This window comes from Amblyomma americanum, chromosome 5, assembly GCF_052857255.1.
Source record: "Amblyomma americanum isolate KBUSLIRL-KWMA chromosome 5, ASM5285725v1, whole genome shotgun sequence".
Lineage (NCBI taxonomy): Eukaryota > Metazoa > Arthropoda > Arachnida > Ixodida > Ixodidae > Amblyomma > Amblyomma americanum.
The window spans coordinates 183,017,193-183,043,826 of NC_135501.1; the positions used below are offsets into that span (position 1 = coordinate 183,017,193).

The 26,634-nt window shown below is 45.3% G+C and overlaps 1 protein-coding gene across 1 annotated transcript in view; it reads right to left on the reverse strand.

The window, feature by feature from the left end:
- Positions 1 to 26,634, reverse strand: part of LOC144134445 (papilin-like) — a 59,111-nt gene that overhangs the window by 21,939 nt on the left and 10,538 nt on the right. The window contains exons 6-19 of the mRNA XM_077667358.1: positions 23,722 to 23,855; positions 21,497 to 21,620; positions 20,506 to 20,586; positions 20,165 to 20,331; positions 15,810 to 15,942; positions 14,977 to 15,103; positions 14,313 to 14,523; positions 11,744 to 11,935; positions 8,700 to 8,882; positions 8,043 to 8,225; positions 7,130 to 7,271; positions 5,939 to 6,119; positions 4,700 to 4,891; positions 3,484 to 3,861 (exon numbers count right to left, since the gene is read on the reverse strand). Of these exons, the coding sequence (XP_077523484.1) occupies positions 3,484 to 3,861; positions 4,700 to 4,891; positions 5,939 to 6,119; positions 7,130 to 7,271; positions 8,043 to 8,225; positions 8,700 to 8,882; positions 11,744 to 11,935; positions 14,313 to 14,523; positions 14,977 to 15,103; positions 15,810 to 15,942; positions 20,165 to 20,331; positions 20,506 to 20,586; positions 21,497 to 21,620; positions 23,722 to 23,855 (2,428 nt within the window). The remainder of the gene's footprint in view (positions 1 to 3,483; positions 3,862 to 4,699; positions 4,892 to 5,938; positions 6,120 to 7,129; positions 7,272 to 8,042; positions 8,226 to 8,699; positions 8,883 to 11,743; positions 11,936 to 14,312; positions 14,524 to 14,976; positions 15,104 to 15,809; positions 15,943 to 20,164; positions 20,332 to 20,505; positions 20,587 to 21,496; positions 21,621 to 23,721; positions 23,856 to 26,634) is intronic.

The window sequence follows — 26,634 nt, forward strand, 5'->3', positions numbered from 1 at the left end:
TCATCTGTCTCAGACTGGCCACAAAACCAAACTGACACGAGAGACCACTCTGCTGAAAAGAACCCGTGATTAGTAACTTGTGGTGTGGTAGCTTCACGGAGCGCTCAATAGTTGGCATCACTACTTAATGGGTGGCAGTGACTTAATGGGCGGCAGAAACATGGCTGGGAAGGCAGCAGAACTATGGCGGGGCCAATGATAAAATCGCTATGCTATAGAACGTGTTCCACTTGTGTCTAACATAAACATATAGTGCACCAAAGACATAGACGGTGCGTCGAATAAACTGCCAGGAAAGTGGTGAAAGAGAGAAAGCGCTCACAATATCATCATCATCAGCATCATCAGCCTGACTACACCAACTGCCGGGCAAAGACCTCTCCCATGTCTCACCAATTACCCTGTCCTTTACCAGCTGCGCCCACCCTATGCCAGCAAGCTTCTTAACGTTAACGGTCTCTTAACGTTACACCTATCATTTTTCTTTCCATGGCTCACTGCGTTGTCCTTAACTTAAGCTGAACCCTTTTCGTTAGCCTCCACGTTTCTGCCCCGTAGATGAGCACCGGTAAGATACAGATGTTGTACTCTTTTCTCTTGAGAGATATTGGTATACTGCCATTCATGATCTGAGAGAACCTGATAGGACAAATTGCCGGGCTAGTTGGTAATGATCCATTCTTGTTGACAGCGCGTTTAGAGCACAGGGCAGAAGAAACACAGAGGACGACGTCACAGGCGCTGAACCAACAATGAAAAAGCACAGTGGTGATTGGATAGGCAAATGAAAATTTAACGATACAGGTGAAGCCTACAATTAACGCGGCTAAACACAGAAGATAAAATGCACTGGATAGATAAAACGGTAAAAAACTGGGAGGAGCATGAAAGATGAAGCCAACAAAAAAAACGGCTAAGGCTAAAAGATGAGGTGCATAAAAACAATAAAAGCGAAAAGGAGAGAATAGTGGGAAAAAATTTTTTGTTTAACTCCTTTGTAAAACCATTACTACTTCAAACAGGCCCCGATAGAAAGATTAACTCTTTTTTCGACAATGAAACCGAGGGTGCACTTACACATTCACCCTCGTGCCTAGCAATCTCGGTTGCTTCCACTATTTCACGTGTCAACTTGTTCCTGTGCTTTTTTATCACAGTGGCTTTTTCGAACAAAGGATGGCATGGATTTTGTGGGTCACAGTTTCGGCAGTGTACGGGCAGATTCCTGAGTGAAGTACCAGATAAATCGTTCTTGTGTTCCCTCAGCCTATCATTGATACATCGGCCTGTTTGGCCGATGTATACCTTGCTACAAGACAAAGGAATTGAGTAAACGACGCCTTCCGCGCATGCAGTAGATAGATCTCTGTGCCGAATGGTGCAGCCTCTTTTTCTTTTCTCTTTTTCATTTACAATCCTACAGAGCTGCGAAAGGCGCGGAGGGGCGGAAAAAACGACGTCCACTCCTGCTTTGCTTCCAATTTTTTTAAGGTTGTGTGAAATTTGGTGCATGTAGGGGATAACAGCAACCTTTTTATATTGCTTGCGCGCTTCAGCCGGAGCCCTCCTATTCTCGCGCTTGATAATTTTCAGAACTTTTTCAGCAACAGAACTAAGCACTTGTGGCGGGTATCCTGAGTGCGTGAGCCTGCTCAAGCGCGAGAATAGGAGGGCTCCGGCTGAAGCGCGCAAGCAATATAAAAAGGTTGCTGTTATCCCCTACATGCACCAAATTTCACACAACCTTAAAAAAATTGGAAGCAAAGCAGGAGTGGACGTCGTTTTTTCCGCCCCTCAGCGCCTTTCGCAGCTCTGTAGGATTGTAAATGAAAAAGAGAAAAGAAAAAGAGGCTGCACCATTCGGCACAGAGATCCATCTACTGCATGCGCGGAAGGCGTCGTTTACTCAATTCCTTTGTCTTGTAGCAAGGTATACATCGGCCAAACAGGCCGATGTATCAATGATAGGCTGAGGGAACACAAGAACGATTTATCTGGTACTTCACTCAGGAATCTGCCCGTACACTGCCGAAACTGTGACCCACAAAATCCATGCCATCCTTTGTTCGAAAAAGCCACTGTGATAAAAAAGCACAGGAACAAGTTGACACGTGAAATAGTGGAAGCAACCGAGATTGCTAGGCACGAGGGTGAATGTGTAAGTGCACCCTCGGTTTCATTGTCGAAAAAAGAGTTAAACTTTCTATCGGGGCCTGTTTGAAGTAGTAATGGTTTTACAAAGGAGTTAAACAAAAATTTTTTTCCCACTATTCTCTCCTTTTCGCTTTTATTGTTTTTATGCACCTCATCTTTTAGCCTTAGCCGTTTTTTTTGTTGGCTTCATCTTTCATGCTCCTCCCAGTTTTTTACCGTTTTATCTATCCAGTGCATTTTATCTTCTGTGTTTAGCCGCGTTAATTGTAGGCTTCACCTGTATCGTTAAATTTTCATTTGCCTATCCAATCACCACTGTGCTTTTTCATTGTTGGTTCAGCGCCTGTGACGTCGTCCTCTGTGTTTCTTCTGTCCCTGTGCTCTAAACGCGCTGTAAACAAGAATGAGAGAACCTGCAGTATGCGCTCCACCCCATTCTTATCCTTCAAGTTATTTTCCTCTCATGATCCAGATCAGCTGTCACTACCTGCCCTAATTCTTTAACCATTTCCTCACTGCCTATCTAACCCATTGATCATGATTTGCAGTTCGCTTCCTGAGTAACTCAGCACGGCAATGTCATCAGCGAATCACATATTATTTAGGTGTTCGCAATTAACTCTTATCCCCAACTGTTCCCATTTCAGGTCTCACAATACCTCCTGTAAACAGGTTGTGGATAGCATTGGCGATGCCGTGACCCCTTTCCTGACGCCCTTCCTAATTGTAATTTTATTGCTGAATTTATGGAGGACTATGGTGGCTGTGCGTTGCTATATATATATATATATATATATATATATATATATATATATATATATATATATATATATATATATATATATATATATATATATTCCGGTATATTGAAATAAGGCTCTTCTACACCCAGATTACGCCATGCCTGTATGACTACTAAGGTTTCCACTGAGTCAAAGGCTTTCTTGTAATCAATGAAGGCTATATGTGGTTGTTGGTAATATTCTGCGCATTGCTCTATCGCCTGATTGATAGTGTGAATATTATCTATTGTGGAATATTCTTTAGGAAAGCCAGCTTGATCATTTGGTTGATTAAAGCCTAAGGTTTCCCTGACTATATTAGCGATTACCTCAGTAAATGCCTTGTACGCAATGGACAATAAACTGACCGGCCTGTAATTTTTCAAGTCCTTGGCGTCTCCTTTCTTATGCTCTGGCCAGAGGAGGTGGAACAGAGGACATCGAAACGCCGAGTGTGTGAAATCCGCACTGCAATGTTTTTCATGTCCTGAATGCATATTGCAGGACGCTAAAATTTCTGTAACCCAGACTAAAATTTGGAACCTACCTGGGGCCATGCGCTACAGCGATTTCATCGAGACAGCAGCCGTGTGGTGTCGTGTGGCAGCTGCAGCCAGCAAGGTCCGGTCCCCGAGCCTCTGTCTTGTTGTCCTGGCAACAGCCAAACTCGGTGTACAAGCAACAGCCCTCGCCTTCTGGGCCAAGGGCAAACGATGTGTTGTCGGTGCAGCAACCGTACAGGGACTCACTGCAGTTGTCGCAGCCCTCAAAGCCAGTGCCAGAAGCCGCAGCCAATCCATCCGGACAGCAGCCGAACGGGGCTCCTTCACATGCTACTGCACAGCCTGCAAAGTTCTCGCCGTTTGCTGCCTGTAGCCCGTCGGGACAGCAGCCAAACGTGGTGTTGGTGCAGTTGGTATTGCATCTGTAATCGCAGAAGTGAAAAGAAAGTTGCGAAATTCTTGGGGTTCAAAAAGATTATTTTTGACTGCTGCAGGCTTTCCATGAATGGTAGTGGAAAGCATGCGTACTTTTTACACTGAAACTTTTAACAGCAGAACTTCAGGCAAGAACCATACGCAGAATTTCATCAAGGTATGTCACTCTGACGCGAATACCATCTAGCTCTTGCAAAATAATGGGACATTGTTCCGCACAATGTTTTACACTCCGCGAGTCACTCCATCATTCTATAACAGAGCTTACGGAAAGGGACAATTACACACGACATGAAATCCGCTTATAATGCGCACTCAATTCATTTCAATGACTTGTAGATATTTAACAAATATCACGAAAATACAAGCTGAAAGAAAGGATGTATTAGGAACGAAACTCAAACTTCTTCACAGAATGCGTGTCCTTTTCGTTGTCCTATCCTTTGAAGCTGTTTGTTAAAGACATAAGGGAATGAACCGATTAGTCCAGTTCAGGACCTATATAAACTCTATTTATGATCATCTCAGTCGAGGCTATAGCATATGTACTGAGGACCCAGGGCACAGGTGACTTTGTCTGGGCAGCATCCGTGTGTTGTGCCACCGCACACACATCCGTGCTCAGTGGCCGCCGTAATGTTGTCACGGCAACAGCCGAATTTTCTCAGCATGCAGCAACCCTCCCCTTTTCGTCCCAACGAGAAGGTCGTGTTATCCTCGCAGCATCCGTACAACGCATCCATGCAATTTCCACACCCTTCATAATCGAATCCCATCATGTCCGGGCAGCAGCCGTATTTTGTGGCTTCGTAACCTTTGGCGCACCCTTCAAATGCCTCTCCAGTGGCAGTGGTTATGCCGTCGGGACAGCAGCCCCATTCGGTCACGTTGCATTCGCCTGGGGTGGCCTCGGCCGTGGCAGGGAAGCAGCCTTCATGATCGGAGCCCTTCGCAGCAGTTTCACCATCAGGGCAGCAGCCGAACTGTGTGCTATTGCAGAACGTTTTGCAGCCCAGCCTGAAAGCCCAAACAAAAGAAAAGTGATGCAAGAATCAGACAGGGACTACTCACAGGTTTAGCATGGCAGGGTCTTACGTCATCGGTAAGTTGCGATGTGACAGTGCTCGAGACCCCAAATCAGTGAACTTGAGGGTGCTTTAGTTAAAGGCTCAAATGAGATATCAAATATTTCGACGCAGTTTAAATCATCATCATAAAATGCACAGGACAGTTAGGAGTACGTAACGTAAATATTTGAACGCTAGCTGTGGTGTGAACAAACGCGCCGTGCGGCTAGTGGCCCAATGACCTATTTGTTCGCTGAAAAGTTCGCCCCGCAAGTCAGCGCAATGAACTTTAAACAGAACATTAACACGGGGATCCGCTACTAGCGCCGCAACATCTTGGCACGCTGCCAAAGTCGTGCTGCAGACGGTTCCGACAATAGCGCGAAACCGACGAATGAGTTCAGAAGGGCTAAAGCTCTAATATTCAACTCAGCCAGCGTCAACTCCACCCAGCGGATGCCTGCAAAATTCCGGAGCTCACTTCACCGAATCCTCAGTCGCTTTGATTACAGCACTTCAAGATATCTGTGGCACTGCACTGGTGAATAATTTTCAATAATAGATGGTTAAGATTATTGCAGCTAAAACTGAGCTCTGCTCAACGTTTTTAGAGTTGTCACGAGAATTGCTTGTTGCACACGATTTATGGAAAAAATGCCACAATTCCACCAGGCCTCAAAATCCTTGAAATTTATTCGTCTTTCTTGAATATCTATACCGTAGAAATGTTGTTTGACGTCATGAATATGTAGTTCATTTAAAAGTAGTAATTAAAATACCAGGTACGCATCAAGAGAGATAGAACATTGCTATGATGCTCTGCAAATTGCTATCATTTTCAAATGGACATGAAGTTAGCAAAATATGTTTGAATACTTTTTTACTTGCAGAAAGTGGATGAGCTATACTTTCATAAAGATTGAAGGTTAGGTTCCACAATTTGGCTAAACTAGACACATCTAAACCGGGTAATCCGATGGTCCGGAAGTAGGCTTACATGAATGGTCCGAAAGCAGGAGTGACGCCATCTAGGCAGCAGCCAAACTTCGTGGCGTTGCAGCCTCCCTCAACCCGAGCGACTTTGGGGCAGCCCTCAAAGTTTGCACCAGAGGGCGTCATGCCATCAGGACAGCAGCCGTGCTTGGATTTCTTGCAGGCTGCCTCAAAAATCTCTCCATCTGGAAATTATTTCAGCCTAAGCTTACCGCTGAACAGGTCTTCGAGATGAGCCTTTGTTATTGCGGTACAGAGTTGCAGAGTTATAAAAATTATGAGTCACCATCTTTAACTCAGGAGGAATGCTTAAGAAATTGCTGAAGATAACCCAGCAATTGAAGCCCTTCTTAGATATAAAATATACATACATGGCGCTTATTGTATGTATGCAAGTATCATTAAACATGTACATTAAGATCTTAATGAAACGCGAACAGCGCCTGTGAACAAAGCAAAATATTTTAGCTTTGTACCTTGAGCTGCAGTGTGCAACTAACCCAGTTAATCTTGCTGGGTGAAGGGTCTACCGAAGTACATATTTAAAAGCCGGTTGCGAACGAATATCTCGCTGCAGAGTAGAAAAGTACCGAATAATCGTGTTCGCGTTTCATTCTGGCCTGACTTTACATGCCCTGTTGCCAGCGCCATGTAAAGCATGTGGCAAAACTAATGCGCTGCTCTCATCAGAGGCGCACCTCTTTACAGCCGATATTCGCGACGCATCATTTGCACATCAAGTAATAATTGTCACACGAATCTCGCATATTTTTGATGTCAACATGCTCTCTCTCAGTTACAAGCTTCTTGATAAAAAAAAATACCGGGGCGTGTGTGTTTGATTTCCATGCAGAATTCAAGTACTCGTCTCTCACTTGTTGACAACAGTCGTGGGGAAAATAACAGGAAGGCATTTGTGACGTGCAAAAATTGTCTATTATCTCTGGGCCCTCAAGGTGTTGTTTCACATTCCTTAGAGTACCGGCATAAAATAAGCCAAATGCTAATTGTTGCTGATTGGCGACTTGCCAGTTTGTGAAAGTTTAGTAGTGCTAGCATAGTGTGGACCTTCAAATTTCAATGCGAGTACAAAGCTAGCATAATATGAAGCTATTGGTTTTTATATTGATTACTTAGTAATTTTGGCATTAAAGAGATAAACAAAATTTTATAGAAAACGAAAATATGGTCATACCTCCGTAGCAGGCATATAAGTTGCACGACTCAGACTCAAATGGCTTCTTGCCCATGTCACAATTCTTGGGGGCGGCTGGCTTCCCATTTAGGAGACAGATGACAGTTCTCGTGCGGTGCCCTCCTCCACAAGGCGCGGAACACTGCAAGGCATGCGTCATAACCTGAATGGCAAAAGGCTGTGGCACAAATTAATTTTTGTTCTAAGACTACGATGACAGAATACATGCAATGATAATCAGTTCTTCTAAGACTTATTCTATGATGAAGCACACGCTGCAAGTTAATTCTGAAAAAACAGTCCCGTCGGAATTTTTTTCCTCTCCTAAACTGGGAAGATGTGATCCGAACAGCAGTACCGGTAGCGGCACAACGTGGCATATGACTTGATAGCGCAGCTAAGAAACAGCAAAACAAGAAAAAAAAAACAGATTCCTCGTTCGTAGGACAGAAGTTCACTATCTCTTGATTTAAACATGCTACAAAAAGAAGTTATTATCGTAACCGCTCAACATTTCTCTTTTATTCAATATAACAGCATACAAGAAAAGTAGACTCAAGCAATACAGACTTTACCGCCTTCTATATTTTCCTCCTCGCCATTCACCGCTGTTCCGTGTGATCTTTTGATTTCTTTTCAAGAGTAAGTGTGTTCTTTTATTAGCCTTTCTTCTTACATCAAGCTGAGTGCTCTGATGTTGCCATGGTATCAGTTTCCTTCTGTCCATTTCCCAATGTGACCATGAACATTAGCATAATACAGCAACGAAAAATGAGAAAATCCATGTAATGATAGCAGGTCCCAAGTTACAACTGGAAAGCATCTTTCAAAAGTGACCAGAACACTACAGGACTTCACTATCGCAAGATTTTTCGGAATAGAAAGAAAATCCCATCAAGAGAGGAAAACACACTCGGTTCCATGGAGCAGCAATCCAGGTGCCATTGCAAAACTCCTCAACGACGCACTCTCTGATGGAGCCTAACTCTTCTGCTGGGTCACAGTTGCCGTCAGAGGTGCTCTTGATGCTTCCATCGATGATAGTGGCGCAAAATACCTCACGAGTCTGCAGCCCGCGCCCACACTCTGTAGAACACTGAAGGAGAAAAAAAGGAAATGGTGTAAATAACTGTGACGTCGACTACAGCCCAGTGCGTGTGACACAGCGTCTTGTCTGAAGAAAATACTTAAAACTGAGCAGTTCAAGCAGTAAGAGAAATTATTGGCAGTCAAGCCGTGCATATAAGTAATTGAAATAAGGTCGTCTGTGTGTTTCATTGTTCTTTAGTTCTGTCACATTAACTTCCCAGTGGTCACGATGCCCGGATGCTGACCCGAAAGACGCGGGTTCGATCCCGGCCGCGGCGGCTGACTTTAGATAGAGGCGAAATTCTAGAGGCCTGTGTACTTTGCGAAGTCAGCGCACGTTAAAGAACCCCAGGTAGTGTAATTTGCGGGAGACCTTCCCTACAGCGCCTCTCATAGCCTGAGTCATTAAACCCCCATAAACCATCTACATTAACTTCATTAGAAAAAGAAAAGAGGGAGTGAGGTCAGTAACGAGACTCACGAGACTCCAGTCGGAAGAGTACCACATGTAGTGACACTCTGTTCCCAGAGCGTTGTCGTCGCACGGCTTGGTCGTGTTGGGCCGCTTTTCGTAGTCGCAGTACTCGTCGGGCAAGGACGTCCCTTGATCATTGACACAGAACACGTGGCGGGTCTCAATGGGCGAGGAGCAGGGAGCCTGACACTACGATTTGAGACAGAGAAGCACCTCAAAATATGAAACGTTGCCGCAGCAGAACTGCTCATAAACAAGGTGTATACTTAATATTAAAAGAAATAAAGCGGAGAACAGAATACTGGTAAGGGCGACAATCAGCCACTGGGCCAATAACTGTTCATCCATGACCCGTTTCTCATCACTCTCGATGTCCACCCATTTAAGTGCCAACGGACTACTTCACGAGGTCAAGCTTAACCTTCAGGGGGACCTTGGGCAAACCATAAAAAAAAATGATGATGACCTAGCTCTGCTAGGCCAGGATATGCGTATCGAAAGCGCGGTGACATTCGGTTCGGAAGAGTTAATACATGATCCCGTGCATTCACTAGATGCGCCTTTATTCATGATTAAACATTCAGCCGTCGTGGCGGAATGGCAGCGTCTCCGCCTCAAACGCCAAAGTCCCTGACTCGATTCCCAGCCTCGACACAGGGTCCTTTTTTATTCAGTGAGTGCACGGAGGTTTCAGCGGCTCCCTCCACCGAGCACGTGGTCGGTTACATGGTGTGGAGCAGCTGGCGGCGGCGCGGCGCCGTGGCTGGTCACGTGGTTCGTCAGGCGGTTGGTCACGTGACCAGTCATGTGGTTGGTCACGTGGTGCGTTTCGAGCGCGGTGGAAATGCGAGCATGGCGAAACTGCGAGCTCGTGGCCAATGTAGGTTTCGCTATAAAAATAAATATTGCCGCAGCAGAGTTTCGAACCCGCGGCGGCGCGAAGATATCAGCTTTGCTGGCCACAGCACGCGAGCACCTTGCTATCGCCGTAGCAAGGTGACACGTCGTGCAACACTGCAACGCGCTCTCGCGCTATGCATTGTACATCATCTTCGTCATCAACTAATACTGCTGTCGAATTAATATTCGCGCTTTAAGCTACGTGGTGGCAGTAACAAAGATGTGCGCTGCATGCGTTGGCGTGTACAACGCTGTGGCAGGAGCACGGCACGGTTTTTTATTGCGAAAGCAATACTGCTGGAGGTTTCAGCTCTTGGCCGTCGTCCCGGAGAATCCACCATTGACCTTTAGCGTGACCTATCTGCGACGTCATTCCAGCTGTGGAAGAGCGGGGTCCCAACTCGGCTCGTCGCGATCGTCCCAGCGAATCCTCCATGCTGCAGCTGCGCGCCGCTGCCGCGAGGGGCGCTCGCTGTACGTCGCTTCATGCCACCTGTGGAAAAGCGCCCCCCCCCCCCCCCCAACTTGGCTGGTCGCGATGGTCCCAGCGAATCCTCCACGCGCCGCTGCCGTGGGGGAGGCGCTCGCTCTACATGACGTCATGCCAGCTGTGGAAAAGCGCCCCCCCCCCCCCCCCACTCGGCTCGTCGCAGTCGTCCCAGCGAATCCTCCACGGTATGTCGGATGATGTGTATAAGGTGAAGCTGCAACGATGTGCTGCAGCTAAGCGGCGGCGTGCGAAAGAAACGGATGAAGAGCGGGAACAACGTTTAGCTAAACGGCGTGCATATTGTAGACGTTATGGAGGGCGCGAAAGAGGCGCAACAACGACAGAACGAAGCGAGCAAGAGACAACGCGCTCAAGAGACGCCAGAAGAACGCGCCACAAGACTTGAGAAGCGTCGCAACGCAGATGCGGCTAGAAGTGACACCTCCCTTAGAGACTCTTCAACTGCGGAAGAGACCGCTTTGAATTCTCGAGAGCGTCGGAATGAGACGCTGCGTAGACGACGTGCCGAGGAAACGAAGCTTTCGCAATTCGACTTGGGTTAACCAGAGCTAAACCACAGACAATTTTTTTTGCAATAGTAAAAACAAAGGGTTGCATAAATTCACTATAAGTACTGTAGCAATGGGAAAGCTGTAAAAGGCCATTCACAATGTAAACACAATCACATGAGAATAGTGACTATATTCTGCAGCGATATCATACATATGACTTACACAAGGGTCGCCCAGAGACCCTTTTTGGTTTTCTGTGCATAAGGTTGGCTTTTAGCATTACATACATGCACACTCAGTTACTCATTCTACAACATTTTTGCAAATGATGCAGTGTAACCTGAGGTTAACAAAAATATTACAGGTCTGCCAAAATAACAAGAAACTTGGGACTCCTTAGCAACTGCAGCCTTTATCAAAAGTATAATACCAAGAAATTTTGTTCTTTACTTGTACTCGGGACATATTGTAGCTCCCGTGGAAGTTTTAAAATACAAAGAGGTGAGGATGTGAGATCCTTTCACAGTGAAGAGACTCAACTCGTTTTATATTTAGAGAATACTTCAGTCTCAAGCGCAAAAAGCAAGCCATGTAATCAGCATTCAGTGCTAAAAACCACGAATGAAGTGCTCAAAACCAAAACGCGTATTATATACATTGGAAAGACGCAAACAGTCATCGAAACTAAAGAAATCATTAAGGAATGTATTGTTAAAAGATTTCTGGTAATGTTCAATGGGACATTATCAGTGTAGTAATTTATAAACATAATTCTTAAAGTTAAGTTACGGGCAACACAAATACACTCCAAAGTAGAAGATTGTGTAGCATTCGCTACAGCGCATTCGGTAGAGTACCGTACGCAACATACGGAGGTGTTGAATGCTGGATCCCACTGGCGCCAAGTGATTGGTTTTCCTTCTACATTCTAGCGCATTATCTTTGGGGTGAAAAATTATTGCACTACTAATTTCTCTCTAATCAATACAAGATAATCAGATTTCCCTATGCGTTTCTCAAGATGTTTCAATCAGCACCTCATGCCTCACTCTTGTCTCCTGAAGAGCCTGTCACACAGGTAAAACGCATAACTTCAGACTTCAGCCAAGTATTGAATTAATCAGTCGACAAAAAGTGCATATACTCACGCCGGACAAAGGCGTAGTGACCCACTCAAGACCGCCACACGGTCTCTGCTCGCAGGTCTGGTTGGTAGACGGTTTTGTCACCTCATCGCAGCCCGTGCCAATGAGAACATCCTTGCCGAGAACATTTCCACTGAGTGGGTTGATGCACTGGACAACTCGTATCTGAGTCCCTAGCCCGCACAGTCTGTCGCACTAAAGGAACATGAGTCACAGAAATTTATCATTACAATGATGTGTCATACACACTGTTACAACATACATAACAAGAGCAATTAGAAAGGAAGGCATGAAGCTTCATTTTTGCTGATCCCATATTAGAAATTCTCTGCGATGCAGACTTATAAAGTGGAAGGCAGAGGGTAAAAGAAAGAGAAATATATAACAATTCGTACGCAGCCCCTTTCTTTCGGTTGTTTTATGTTTCTGTCAGTTTTTTCTGTGGAAATAGTATACTGGTTAGCCCGTGAGTATTGAGTATACCAACACGATGGGCAATAAAATGCCGTTAGCTCCTTGGCCACAGTTATGACTCAGAAATGGAAATTTCAGTTTATAGGAACAGCAAAAGTTAATACAGTAGACTCTCTATGATATGAATCTAGCGGCGCGGCAAAAAATATTTATGTCATCCAAGAACGAACAAAATCCGGGTGCACAAGACCAGGTTAGGCATTCAAGGGGATCTGTATACGGCAAATGCTTTTATTTATTGCCGGATGCCCCGGCTCGCTGCTCGCGTTGAGTGCCACAAGACTGGCGATTGCGGCGTCAGTGATATGAGGGCAGTGCCCAGTGCTCGAGGATGCGGTTGTGACTGGCTCAATCGTATTATTTGTAGCAACGCCGCAGAGTGCCCGCAACTCCCGAAATTCTGCACATGGTACACAATGCTTTACGGCCAGGAAATTTTACTGACTCGGGTAATCCAGTAATTCGTGCAAACCTTGATCGTCACATCAGGATCTTACTGCATCGCCAGAAAGAGCAGACGCGATTTTATACTTGAAAAATACACTTGAGGAACACTGTCAACATCTCTCCCTGCCCGAAAAGCTGACTGAGTTGCTGGAGGAAACGCGAATTTTTTCCTAATTTGCGCCCGGTTGAACGAAGGCGGTGATACGTCAGTCTTAATTTACATATCCCCTCAAGCTGTTTTTGCAAATCGTAGAAAAGCAATGACAAAGAAAACGCTCTTCCTATAAAAGAGAGCGGCTGTTGTAACTTGTTACAATATTTAGCAGCGGATGGTTCCACCGCGCTTCTTACTATAGAACCCACTTTACCATCCCTCATGCTAATGCAGCCTCATGATTATAAAGGAGCATGAAAAGAAATATACCATGAAATATCATGAGAGTTAATGCTAGGCTTCTGTACCTGAGCTTGCTGCTCACGACGGCTTCACGCTGGCCGACATGCCGACATGTGAAGCAAGCGATGTATTGAATTCGCGCTTCTCGGCATCTCTTCTAAGGCTGCTTAACAAAACCCGTTGTGGGGCTAGTTGGTGAATCATATCACGTGCCAGGGAACATGAACGGGCCAGGGAACGTGCCAGGGAACATGAACGTTCACTTAGTAATGCTTCCGAATTGTTTGAAAATCTACCAGCCCACTGCCGCTCGTGCAAAGATGAGAACGACCAAAACTGTGAGCCACGACTTGAACGTATCAAAATTCTAAGCAGAAGCAAGGATATATTAGCACGCGAATTGGCCGAAGCATTTTTTATCAAACAAAGGGGTGACACGTGCGCCAGCACCACATCAGTTTCCCTGCGAGACAGCGAATACAGATTATTAAATACACGATAGCATGCACTCTGCGCTGCCGAATCTACCAGAAATATTTCACCCGCATGCGCTCTGGGGCTTCGTTGTGTATAAAGGCAGGATGTGGAAGCCTCACTAATGTTAGTTGGAGTCAGCGCCCGTCCTGTGTACTTCTTCCTGTGTCGTTGTGTTTTGTAGCGCTATAAAGAACTTCCAGAAAATATGCTTCTAAGGCTGCTTTAATATATCTGTAGCATTTACATTGTGCTTTATTTCGACACAGTGTTGCACGGGAAGGCAGAGCCTTAAGTAGTGCCTGATGAGAACCGAGTTGGCCGGGTACACTTAAGTTCTCCACATGACCCATACAATTGTGTTACTGCATGATATACTGCCTTATCCAAGCACTGCTCTATTAACGAATGGCCCATTGGCAATGTTGGGACATTATTACCTACATATAGCTGGACTTATCAGCCTTTACTACCCGTTCAAGTATGACAAGGTGAAAAGCAACCACCTCAGAGCAATATTAGGAACTGAATGTATACTTTTCTTTTTCTTTTACAGTGACAATGTAACTTTAGTTCACTTATGCTTCTGAAGAGCTAACAACTGAAACCGTACTTCACTGATCCCCTTGTCACCACTAACATTATATAGGCGTGAAATGCTTGTCTACAGAATGAAAGCAACCCGATTGTTTTGAACTAATATAAACTCTTTTTAATTAGGTTAACAATGCCCTACAACTTATTGATACTTAAAAGTATGCCACGAAGCTCTTGACTTGCCTCTGACCAGGTGCCCACGACCCAAGAGGGGCACTCGGCGTTGGAACTGCACTCCCGACGCCTCTCCGGCTTTTGTCCGACTGAGTCGAGGCAGTGCGAGTCTTCCGACAGGACACTGCCAATCTGGGTCTTTTGTAGGCATAACACTACCCGAGACTGGATGCCTTTTCCGCATGTCTTGGAGCATTCTTCCCACTCGCCAACAAACCACCTGAAAACGTTAAAATTGCGATTCAGTACGCATAAGCTCGTGATAAAAGCAGCTTATGCGGAACACATTATCTGTGTCAAAAAATGAATCACAAGTTCAATCTTCCGTCGAATGAAGAAACAGATTGCTGCCTGGCTCCTATGCGCAGAAGATGTGGTTTGGCAAGTGAAATGGTGTCTTAGCGATATGCAATTATGTGATTGGCAACCTGCATGCTTATTTTTCTTGCCAACAATTCCATAACATCTGTTCGCCGCACTGCTATAAAAGTGCGTTTGTGATTCGCACAGCTCAGGCTTCTTTGTCCCATTGTGAATCTACCCCATTGGCAATTGAGATTTCTTTACTTTTTGAGAAATTATAAAAGCCTCATAATTTAAAAACTCAGTTTGATTATGAAATATTCAACAGGAGAGACAGGCAAGTCCCCCAAAAAGGCCGATGACAACTCACGTTGCAGAGCATGGTTTTGAATTGCAGACTTTTGTGGCTTCAGGCTTGATCGTCGCATTGCAGAGGTCGTCGGACACTCCGTCGAAAGTCGTTGAGCTCGCGCAGTACACAAGGCGACTCTGAACACCTGAACAAGGACAGCACAGCACGGCACTTAAAAGGCGTATATAAATATAACGTAAGGAATCCGTATTAAACAGCAGTATTCAACTGTAAAGCGATGTATATGGTTTTTTTCTAATACATTCTGGCATGCTAATATTACATCGTGGGCTACTGGGAGGCTGTTAATACTGGGTTTATTTCTTTCACACACACGCACGCACGCACGTACACGCAAACAGCACGCGCACACGTACACACACGCGCGCGCACACACACGCATCAAATCACCACTTCATATCAGAGTTTATATAGACATTTCACTACGTTTGATATTCGACTTCCACAACCGCCTGGGACCCTAAGCGGATCCTTTTCAGCTATCGGCATCAGTAATCTTCGTTACATTGAATTATAAACGAATTAGTAAGAACTAAGTGTGTGTACACACCTCGTTGTCAATTGTTGACATACCTCATTTTGATTGCCTTTTTTCCCAATTGACTGATTGACTCTTGACTCTTGCCATTTAGATCCTTCTCTTTAAGTTTCTACGCGGTGTATAGGGGAACACACTTCACTGAAGGTATTTTTTTTGTACAAGACAATTGTTTGGTCGATGAGAAATGTCTTTAGATAAACCAAACTGCCGGTATATTGTGTCTTTTGAACGTTTCAATAGACACGTATTTATCAGGGCAAAGGACCACCGTGAAAAGATATAAACTCACCTCCATCGCATATTTGGGTGCATGGTCCAAAGTCTCCGGCATTCCAGTTGTAGGAGTCCTGCAGTGGATAAGCAGCGTTGGCAGGAACTGAGTACTCGTACACGATACCTTGGTTCTTTTCCTGGACCATAAGCTGCACAACAAAAAGGAAGAAAATAAATAGATACCACATTAAGAAACATCAGTGATGGAAATTTTTTGCAGGGTAGAAAGTGTTTCGAAAAAAAAAAAAACAATAATCGGCAAAATACCAGTTCGCGCAGCAAGCAGCATTAATCAGAGAAATTGCAGATGCTATCTTAAAGTCGGTTTGTCAGAAAAATTGATTTTCTTAGCGTGGAAGGAAAGCAAATCAAAATAAAGAAGAGAAAATAGTTGCATGACTGGAATATGGGCCGGTGCGTGAGTTGAAAACCTTATGCCAGCGCCATTTTCGCCAGGGTGAGAAAAACTGCAATTAAAATTTGTACCAAACGTTCATTTTGTCTCCCAGATATGGCCGCCTGCTAGACTTGCGATGAGCAGCTGTTTTGCAAAAAAAAAAAAAAACTTTGGGTGCCCTTGTTAACTTACAAACTACCAACCTTCCGGAGAAGTCAAACTAATTAACTCACAGGCAAGGTAGGCCAGAAGTTTAAAGAAAGACGGCGAGGAAAAACTTTTTGTTTCCAATTTACAAGAACGGGCTTACGTAAGCGCATATTCATATATTCCACCGTTACGCATGATGCTAAAACCGCGCACAAAAAAAAACCGACGAACAAGAAGAAAGGTAGACACAGGACGAGCGTTGTTTCTCAACTAAGGCTTTATTCCCAAAGCCTAGCCTTTATAAATCCTTGCCATGAATCCTTAATCCTTACCAACTCGCACAACTCAACGTTCTGCTAATCAGCCGTGACTGCCTAGCACTGCCCCCCCCCCCTGCTTCCCCAAGGAACTGCCTACTAATAATTACATCCCTCATAAGCCCCACGGCGAACACATCAAAAAGAATTTTTTAAAAACAAAGTAACAAAGTCGTATGCTTTGTCTGTAGCTTCGGAATTTTCGTATACGAATAAAACAGGGATGTCAAGAAGAAATGCCTTCGAATATCGAATGTCTCGGAAGTAAAAAATCTTTTGAAGAAAGTAAGTAGGAAACCTTTGTTCACACTATTTTTATTAAAAAAATGAGGTGTGCTCTTTGAAGACCGAAGTTAAACGAACATAGACAGACCGCCATTAAAAAAAAAAGAAATCGACTCCTCGGAAATGTATACCGCTTGACTGAAAGCACAACAGCGTGCAACTTATACTGTGGTCATGGAAAAGAATGAAATACATGAACTGACACAGATGAGACAATAAAATAAAATAACATGATGGATAGCAACACCTTCTTATGAGACTGCAATGAATTTGAAGTAGTGCCCGAAATGCCCAAAGTTCGATATTATAAATGGCACACCCAGCCCCCGAAAAACAACAACTGCCCGAAATGCGAAACCATGGTGAAGCCTTGTTAGAGCGCTCCATCGCACTAACAGCGAATAGCCCATGACGAGCGCGCAGTGTCGGCACTCAGAAATACAAGAGTGGACTTCAGCGAGGCGAACGCACATTAGGGCGAAAACAGCGGGACTACGCATAAAAAGAAACGACCACTGATTCGCCAATGGACGTCCGAAAGCAGCGGGCACCGGGGTTCGGACGGCTGGTAACTGCACGGCAGATTGCCACCGCCGGCGCAGGCCGGCGACAAGGCTAAAAAATCGAAACTTATATAGTCGCCACGCCTTAGTCGAAGTCAAGAGAAAGAAATGGGCTTGGGCAGGGCATGTAATGCGATGGCAAGATGACCGCTACTACTTAAAGGGGCTGTGAAAGGGGGTCTCAACAAGGATGAGATGTGCCTAGGATGCAAAAGGACGCCGCTTCACAAATATCCCCCAGCAAGAATTTTTTTAGATGCGCTTCGTAGAAGCAGAGTTTTCTGTAGTCAAAATTTGAACTTCCGCATCTTCGCGCCTTTCACTCTCCTCTCGTCCCTTTTTGAACGCTGAAATGTCGGCCCTCCTCCGCCGGCCCCTCGCTCTCGCCCCCTCCGCGGGCTGCCGACGCGCGCGAACCAATGCTTACAGTCCTCTGCTGACGTAACCAGCGCAAAATGACGTCGCCGCTAGGCGCGGTAGTTATAAAAATTGTATTGTAAATTATTGGCTCGCATTAGAGGCCTTGTACTTTGCACGAACGCTTGTTGGCCTGTATTCTACATAATGGGAGCATTTTATAGCCAACCTCAAACACACTTTTCAGGGACCCTTTAAAGGTAACGGAGTGGATTCTAAGAGAAGGGAAGCATAGCAGGGGCGCGAGAAGGTTAGGTGAGCGGATGAGATTAAGAAATTTGCGGGCATAGGGTGGGCGCAGCTGGTAAAGGAGAGGGTTGACTGGAGAGACACGGGAGAGGCATTTGCCCTGCAGTGGGCGTTAGTCAGACATGCTGATGAGTCGCCAAGCCTGCCGTTGCGCGCACGCCAAGAGTGCACGCCTGATGGTGCACTCTGCAATAGGCAGGATATTTACACGTTTGACTGCCATTCCGGTAACGTCTTCACTCGCCCCACCTTCGGGAGCCCCGTGTGATATTCCTCAAGTAGGCTTTCACGCGTTTTCTAGGCAAACAAAAAATGAATTGGTGCAGTTAAAGAGATTTGTGAAGATGACAGGATGAGTGCCATGGGTGCAAACGGGAAGCATGAATGAATCACGTTACGAAAGAGCGAATCAATAACCACGTGCCTTTACGCTGTGATTGTTCGAAGCGGGTAGCTGACCATCTTCTTTCATCAAGCCTGGCATGCAAGAAAGCCCACTTTAGATTTTTTCGAATTTTCACTTCTCAATTTCAACATGAAAGGAATAATAAAATGATTTGTAATAAAAAAAATCGAATATTTTTACCTCACCCCCCGTTTCGCCACGGTATGCTACCGGCCTATTCAGCACTGGGTATCATCCCGGACAATTTCACGGTGCTCTTTGGTGAGATGCACAGAGGCTGACCACAGTGAGTCCCTGTGCATACACTGATCACGCTGGCTTGACGTGCCGCTTACTCATCACCAAGTGAACAGGACACTTTGCGCGTGCTACTTTTCGAGGAATTGCAGCCAAGTTCAACACTACGGCTATTTGTGACACACTAGTGATAGGACACATAACGCGCGCATTATAGATACGGTGGACGCGCAGCATTTTGTACCACAAAGTTGCAATGGGCGCCCTGCTCAATCCAACTGTTCCTGGACAATGGACCTCGTGCCGTGTTATCTCCTTACCTCTTCTTGTGCGATTATCTGTGCGTAAATAGTGCATACAGCTCTACGCTGTCCGATATAGCTATAACCTATATCTCTATTTCTCCTGCCTATCAATTCCCTGCCCTCTTTACAGCTCGGGTTCTTAAGTTGCTATATTCCAATTGGTGTGGCCAGCAGCATCTATTCCCACCGTTATTTTTTAATTAATATACCACGACTACCACACACACAAACTATTACCACTTTTCTGTTGTGCTGCCCTTGTGACATTTTATGACATTTCATTTGATAAACCCGCCGCGGTGGCTCATGGCGCTCGGCTGCTGACCCGAAGGACGCGAGTTCGATCATAGCCGTGGCGGTCGAATTTCGGTAGAGGCGAAATTCTAGAGGCCCGTGTACTGTGCGATGTCAGTCTACGTTAAAAATTCCCAGGTTGTCGAAATTTCCGGAGCCGTTCACTACGGCGACCCTCGTAGCCTGGGTCTCTTTGGGACGTTAAACGCTTATACACTAAACTTTTCATTTGATATGTAAGCTATCACTTATCAATTATATCAGCCATTACGATGTGTTACACGTCATACCATAGTGTACGTACTCTTTTCTAATATTAGAATGTAACTTTAAATAAATAAATAAATAGACAAATAAATAAATAATTGAATGCAATGAATTTATATGCAGAATTACGAACATGTACTGAACCGACATTCATGTGATAGACATCAGTTAATTTTCTTCTTGCTGCCTCTGATTGTGGCAAGCGCGTAAACAGTGAAGTCCGCCACATTTCATTCTTGCTTATGGCAATGGATAGTAAGATTTATTCTAGCCTATGGGAAACCTATCATGAGATATACTCATTCTAGCCTACAACAGCTTAACCTTCTAACTCTAAAAACGTGCTGCCGTTGTTGTCACCTCAAAAAGTTAAGCCCGGTTTCGTGTCATTACAGATAAACACAGTGTGAGAACGTGCGCTTTGTTTTTTCTTTGTGTGTGATGGGCCAAGTAAATTAGAGAGAGAAAAAAAGAAGGTATGTACCACAATGAGGATGGTCTCTGTCGTCGGCCCAAGGGCAACCAAGCTCTCGCGTGCATTGTCACTTCGCCTATCGTAGTGAAAGATGGTGCCTGCCAAGTGCTTGCTCCCCGAGTGCCAAATTCTCCTGTTGCCGTTCAAGTAGTAGTGGCCAGTGTTGTTACGGACAGCTAGGCAAAAGAAAAAGGTTACGATTAGAACCTTTGACTCCACCCAGAGTTTAGAGCTGGTACTCCGTGAACAGATGCACACGTGCTTGCGTCTGAAAAGACAGCAATGTCAGTTGACTGATTGCACGATGCATGAGCTTGAATTTTTTAGAGCACAGAACATTTAATATTTACCGAGGTAATTGTTCGTGGGGAGCTTCTCTTCAATTTTGATGTTTGTAGCTCCCGTCGGGATACGCAAGATGTCATTGTAACCTGAAAAACAGTTGCACACGAGTAGAATGGTGATGATTAGCTCAGTTCAAAACCCTGCTCCTGTTTTGTGAACAGTTTCAAGCCCATTTATTGATTTTACTTGTGTGTTTAAATTGCAAAAGAAAAAATGCCGCCACCGTCCGGAAGACGTTGAAATAACGAGCGTTAGCTGTTACGTAGCACCAAATATCGTCCATGCGATGTATTATCACGTGATTAGACTAGTTTTCCTACCTCACGGCGAGCGGGCGCCTATCGCCCTGAGGTTCGATATTTTTGAGCAATTTGGCCCGAAAAAATTTTTCGACTTTTCGGAGGGCCATTTTTCCTTACCTCAAGGCGGTAAGTGCGCGGACGTCATGAGGTATGAAATTGTGTCTCCATGTTAAGCCTAACGACAACTAAATATTAACCTAATTAGGCGATATTGTTGTCTAACATGTTCTACTCAGCGCGCCCGTTACGCATATGCCATTAGTTAGATCATGACGACTTCGGTTAATTATCAGCAATAAATATAGGCCTTGCCATACATGATTAACAATTTAATTAGTTAATTTTGCTGTCTTAACTTGTTTTCCTGATCTAGACCATTCCAAATATCTAATTTGTTTTATGATGACCTCATTAAATACTGAGTTATTAGTGAATAAAATAGTCCCGTGAGTAAAAATTCCCGCTTCACAAAATCAGTGACGTAGCCAGTCAATCACCATTTGGGTTGCTATATCGATTTACTGTTGAGGCCGCCATCTTGAATAAATCGGACTTTCAAAATTTCACGCCGAGGGAGGGTGTAGCAGACCCCAGAAATTGAGAAACGTGATGAATAAGAGCTAACGCTCTTAAAATGAATCCAGGACCGCGAACACAGCACACTAATGTTGGGATTATGAAAGCCCGAACTCACCAATTTTTAAGTCGCCAGGGTCAAAGACGCCCTCATTGGTGTTGCAGCTCGAGCCGTCACCTCGACACACCCGGCACTTGTCCTCCACAGCATCTGACCCCAGCATTTTGTCACACCCGACAGGCTGGAGAGATAATAATAATTGGTTTTTTGGGGAAAGGAAATGGCGCAGTTTCTGTCTCACATATCGTTGGACACCTGAACCGCGCCTGGAGAGATGAACGTGGGCTTGGTAAGAAAAGTGGCCATATTTATCTAGGATAGCTTAACGTACTTTTGTAGCGATAGCTACTCTGGGCTACCAGTCGAGCATTTCGCGGTGGCTGGGAGAGGACAGTTGTGCGCATGCGCAGTTGCCATGGCAACCGGAGAGGAGCAGCAGGTGCGGCGTGCCCTTCGCCGCGCGTCCGCTCCACCGTCAGAACGAAGCGCGCCGCGCGCTTCGTCGCCGCACGCCGCTCTATCACCCGAACCGCGCGTCGCATGCGCAGCATTGCGTATAAAAGGCGGAGGTGTAACGGGCGGCTGTTTCACAACGTTTTATCTGCATGCAGAGAAGGAGAGTCCACCTGCTGCTAAACGGCGGTATGGACAAGAGACGATTAACTCTCCTTATCCTGAGGTTGCCGCCTGGCACTTGGCTGCTCAACAAAGAGAGAATGAGCGTAAGAAGACGAAGAGAGCAGCGGAGGCGCCCGAACAGAGAGAGGAACGGCTTGCCAAACGTAGATGCCAGACTGCCGAGAGTAATAAACAGCGCATAGCCGCCGATATAGAGTCCAATGTCGTTCATTGCTAAGCATACAGTGACCACAACAGGCTCAGCCAGGCAAACGTACCTCTCGCTACCTATATCCTGGCATAGCTGAGCTACACCACCGTTTTTTGGAAATGGTTGCACGCACACAAGACTGGACATGAAAGGGGACACGCGTAGGCACCTGTGTGTTTACATATCTAGTCTTGTGTACGCAAATTTTTCCAAAAGCGTGAAGAACCGACTCGCCAAAAGCGTAACGGTTCTGAGCTTAAATGTGTGACCGAAATATTGTACAATATAGCTGAAACAAATCTGAAAAAGTGGCGGAAAAAAGTCGTATCATCCAAAACGAAAAAAAAGTCGTATAAAGAACAACAGGAGACAATTACGCTGATCTGTTTTGTTACTGCCGCGCTACCGCACACTACTCGCGGCGCATACCGCTCGTCTGCTGATCTGCTGATCACATCGTTAGCGACGCGTGGACAGTGCTGATAACTCGAGAGTGCAGTCACCGTTCGTGCGTTTTTACCACCCCTTCTGCACATGTTGCAAAACGAATGTGCGAATTCTACACACTGTACACAATGCACTGTGCCAAGAAATTTAAAATGTTCATATCACCCTGAAGTTATTATCGACCGTGATGGTAATATCAAGATTCTATTGTAACTGAAAAAGAAAGTCGTGAGATAGGTCGCTCTAAAAACTTCTTCACTTGCTGTATATGCAGATGCAGTACATGTCCAGTGCTCTTGGAAAAAAAATTGGCATTGGTTATGGCTGTAATATATGGGGAACTGTGGATGCCTTGGCCATTGCACCAAACATTTTAGGAAAGTTTCTTCAGTTGCACAAAACCAAAAACATGTCAAGCTATTGCTTCGTACGTGTAAGAACTAGGCACTGTCAAAAACAAAGAATGCAGTGCAACCCCGCGCTCAGCTTGGATAATATGAAATGATACAACCGAACATGGTCTCGGAATAAAAGACGCTTTTTGGAATTTGCAAAGGGGCTTTATTTCAATATCACTGAGCTCTGCTTATTACGGTGACATTTAAGTGAAACGGAAAGTATGCAAAACATTAACCTAATTTCAGCACACACTTTCTTTTTTCTCTGCAACTCTCAGCAGCCAATAGATTGCAATTCCCTCAAAAATGGAATTGCTTGTGTACAAATGTTTCCTTTTGAGTGCAACAAGGCTCATTGGAAGAAACTTAAGGGTACACTGGAAAATCAACACAGATGCCAGCCGTCATAGCCAAGTAAGATTATGCAAGAAACTTCAGGCTTGTGGTGGTGATGCAAGTTATGTCTCCTGATTGGATGAATTTGTGGACATCACAAGTGACAGTGCTACCTAACGAATTCGTTTCCTATGCCAGCCAGAAGCTTGTTCTTTGTTTTAGTGTTATTGCGATAGACACTACGGCACATTTTGAGTAAGTTGAGGCATTACCACGCAAGTCCCATTGATGCAAACGTCAAGAGAGCCGTCGTCAGAGCACCGTGTCCCGTCGATGGTCTTGGGTGAGTGCTGATAGAAGAACCGTTCACTTCTGGGCTTGCAGTTCAACTCGCAGGGGCTGGCAGCTTAATATATACAGGACAAAAAACAAAGCATAGAGCTATTTCAAAATCATAACATGAACAACCAATTCCAGGTATTCTGATGAACAGTATAAAGGACACGAAACAAAATCTGGCAACACAAGCACTCTTGTCATTCACGTTTCAATTTGTCCTTTAATCCATACGGTTGAAGGGTTCAAAACATAGGTAGCCTGATTTAAAACCCTCCTGAACCAGTTGCAGACTTGAATTTGAACTCAGTTTTAAAATCTGCAAAGCTGTTCTGCCCAAAAATAGAGATGCTTAGTTCTCAAGCAGTAGAAAAAAGCAGACACTGATATTTAATCTCGTGCAGGAAAGGAGGTAACAAGGTTTAAGGCTGATAACCACAATAGATTCAGTCCAACCTAGATATGGGGAACTCCAAAGTGGTCGCGATAGAGTGATAAAATGAATACACAATCATGGCTCATCAGTAACCTAAAATCAAGACTACATTGGACCCAAGGTAGCAACGCCCTTCTTGCAGCGACCTGCCGCCTGCTGGCGTGCTGGCAACGCACGGCTCTCTACGTGCTCCTGTGTGTAACCTAGCTGCGTCACATCGAAGCGGCATCTGACGAGGCTTTGGGATTAGATACTGCCTAACATAAGATGTGAAATCCTGCTGCCAGTACACAATAAATAGCCTAAACGCCCATTGAAATTCAGGTATATTTGGTTTTCGCAACACTTTTCGCAGTGAAGCGAGCGAAGTACGCCACGCCAAGATTGCGGCTATAGGCTTTGATTAGTTAGGTTTGCTTCACCGCACGACACCGATGTGGCATGGAAATTGAGTAATAAGGTCATCATTTACATCCACCCTCATCAGCGTCCACCCAAGTTCAGTCCTACGGCTACAAATGGAAGCTGTATAGAGTTTTTCAGAAACTTCGTAGTTAAAGAAAAATTGCTTCCGGTCCGGAATACGAATCCGGGACCACAGCTTCACCGGAGCACTCGCTCTACACACTGAGCTAACGGGGCGGCAAACTGATGGCAGGGCGAGAGCGAATTGACCAATAACTCGAGGTGGCAACAGTGTTTATCATGTATTTAGGGAATCCCCTCAAGGTGTAGTAGATTTGTAGAATTGTAATGAGCACAAGAGACCGGAGGCCATCCTCACTAACATATCACGTTCACCTCGCCATAGCGCTAGGAGAATCGCCCCATGCAGATGCGCAGGGGTCGTTTGATATATCGAAGGAAATGTACAATTCGAGTTCAATACATTGCGCGGCTTTCCTATAGTGTTGCACAGAAATTCCGAAGGGATAATCTGTGTGTTCAGTATATCCCTTATTTTCAATATCTGAGTTCGATGCATCCTGCCTTGGTTGTACTTAAAACGGCATGTGCACGAAGATACAAAAAAATGTCCTCTTTCTCGCAGTAGGAAGTAACTGTAAGAGCGGAATGCTTTGCAGTACCAGCGTAGCAGGTTCTAGACACTGAACATCGTTTGCAAGGTACTCTCATTCCGACTAAACTCAACACCCGTCTACATGTGTCTTACAGGCCGGACAGTGCAACATCTCGTGTGGGGCCATGGCGCCATCGTTCAGCTCGCTGCGAAACCACTTGTAAAGAAAAGTGATTTCACGGCGAGCCGAACGATGGCGCCATGGCATCACTGGCACGTGGCGCAACCAGTTGTAAGCAGAGAGGATGGCGGAAGGTGCTGCCCATGAGCACGCGTCACGAAGTCTGCGCGTGCGCCGCTCTGACTGCAGGACAGAGCGTAGGCTGCTTCTACCCGTGCACTGTTCTCGCTCACCACGGGATAAGGAAGACGCTGTTGACAAATGCGCCGCTCCGGCGCGAGGGCAGATCGTTGACACTCCGGGGGCAGCGAGAAAGTTTGAGTAAATTCCGTGTTCTCCCTCCGTTATGGTGCAAATGTCACCCGTGGCGCGCCGACAACGGGACTTCAATACATTCCATGGTTAAAAGGTTGTTTCACGCGAAAGGCTCTCTGGCACTACAGTTTGGCACACGGCTACATTTCTCTATCAACTTCTGTGTGCAGTCGCAACATAGGCACATTCACAGAATAGTTTGCCTATCAGCGGGTTGTTGGGAAACCTAACACACATGAATGTAATGCACTGTGCATGAGTCCACCTTGTAAACCAAACAATTAGCCTCCATTGTAGCCGCATACGTGTTAAGTTTATCGTTGGCAGGATTAGTTAAGAGAATCCAGCATCCTTCCGGTCGACCCGCCAACACCGCTGCGATCCGGCTTCAAAAGGGACGTTCCTATGGAAACTGCTGCCCAGAATACGGGGTGGCACTCAAGAGCGGCTGACTGCGCTAAGAACGCGTGTTCAGTTGGGTGCAAAAATAGCGCGGTTACCATGTGAACGCTGCGCTAGATCTAGCTGTAGTGTTGTGTTGTAGTTGCTCTCCATCTGTGTAAGAAATACACTTGATCGTCATTTAAGCCTAACGCACTTGAATATAGTGGAGGTCAATATCATTCGTTAGTCGTGTTCAAATTTCTTCCTTGAGAAGAAGGCAGCGGGCCGCGGCTTTGTTTTATAAGCCGCAGCATTAATATAGGCAACGAACAGCAGCAAGAATAACACCAGGGGATCAGCTTCTTGATGAATTGTTCATTTTAGGCTAAAGCTTAGCCGATTTCATTTCTTATGTGGGTCTCAAATGTGCAACAACTGTTCAGTTTCAAACAATATGTGTATAGACACAGTAGTACTTGAATATTCGATTTATGGATAATGGAAATATGTTC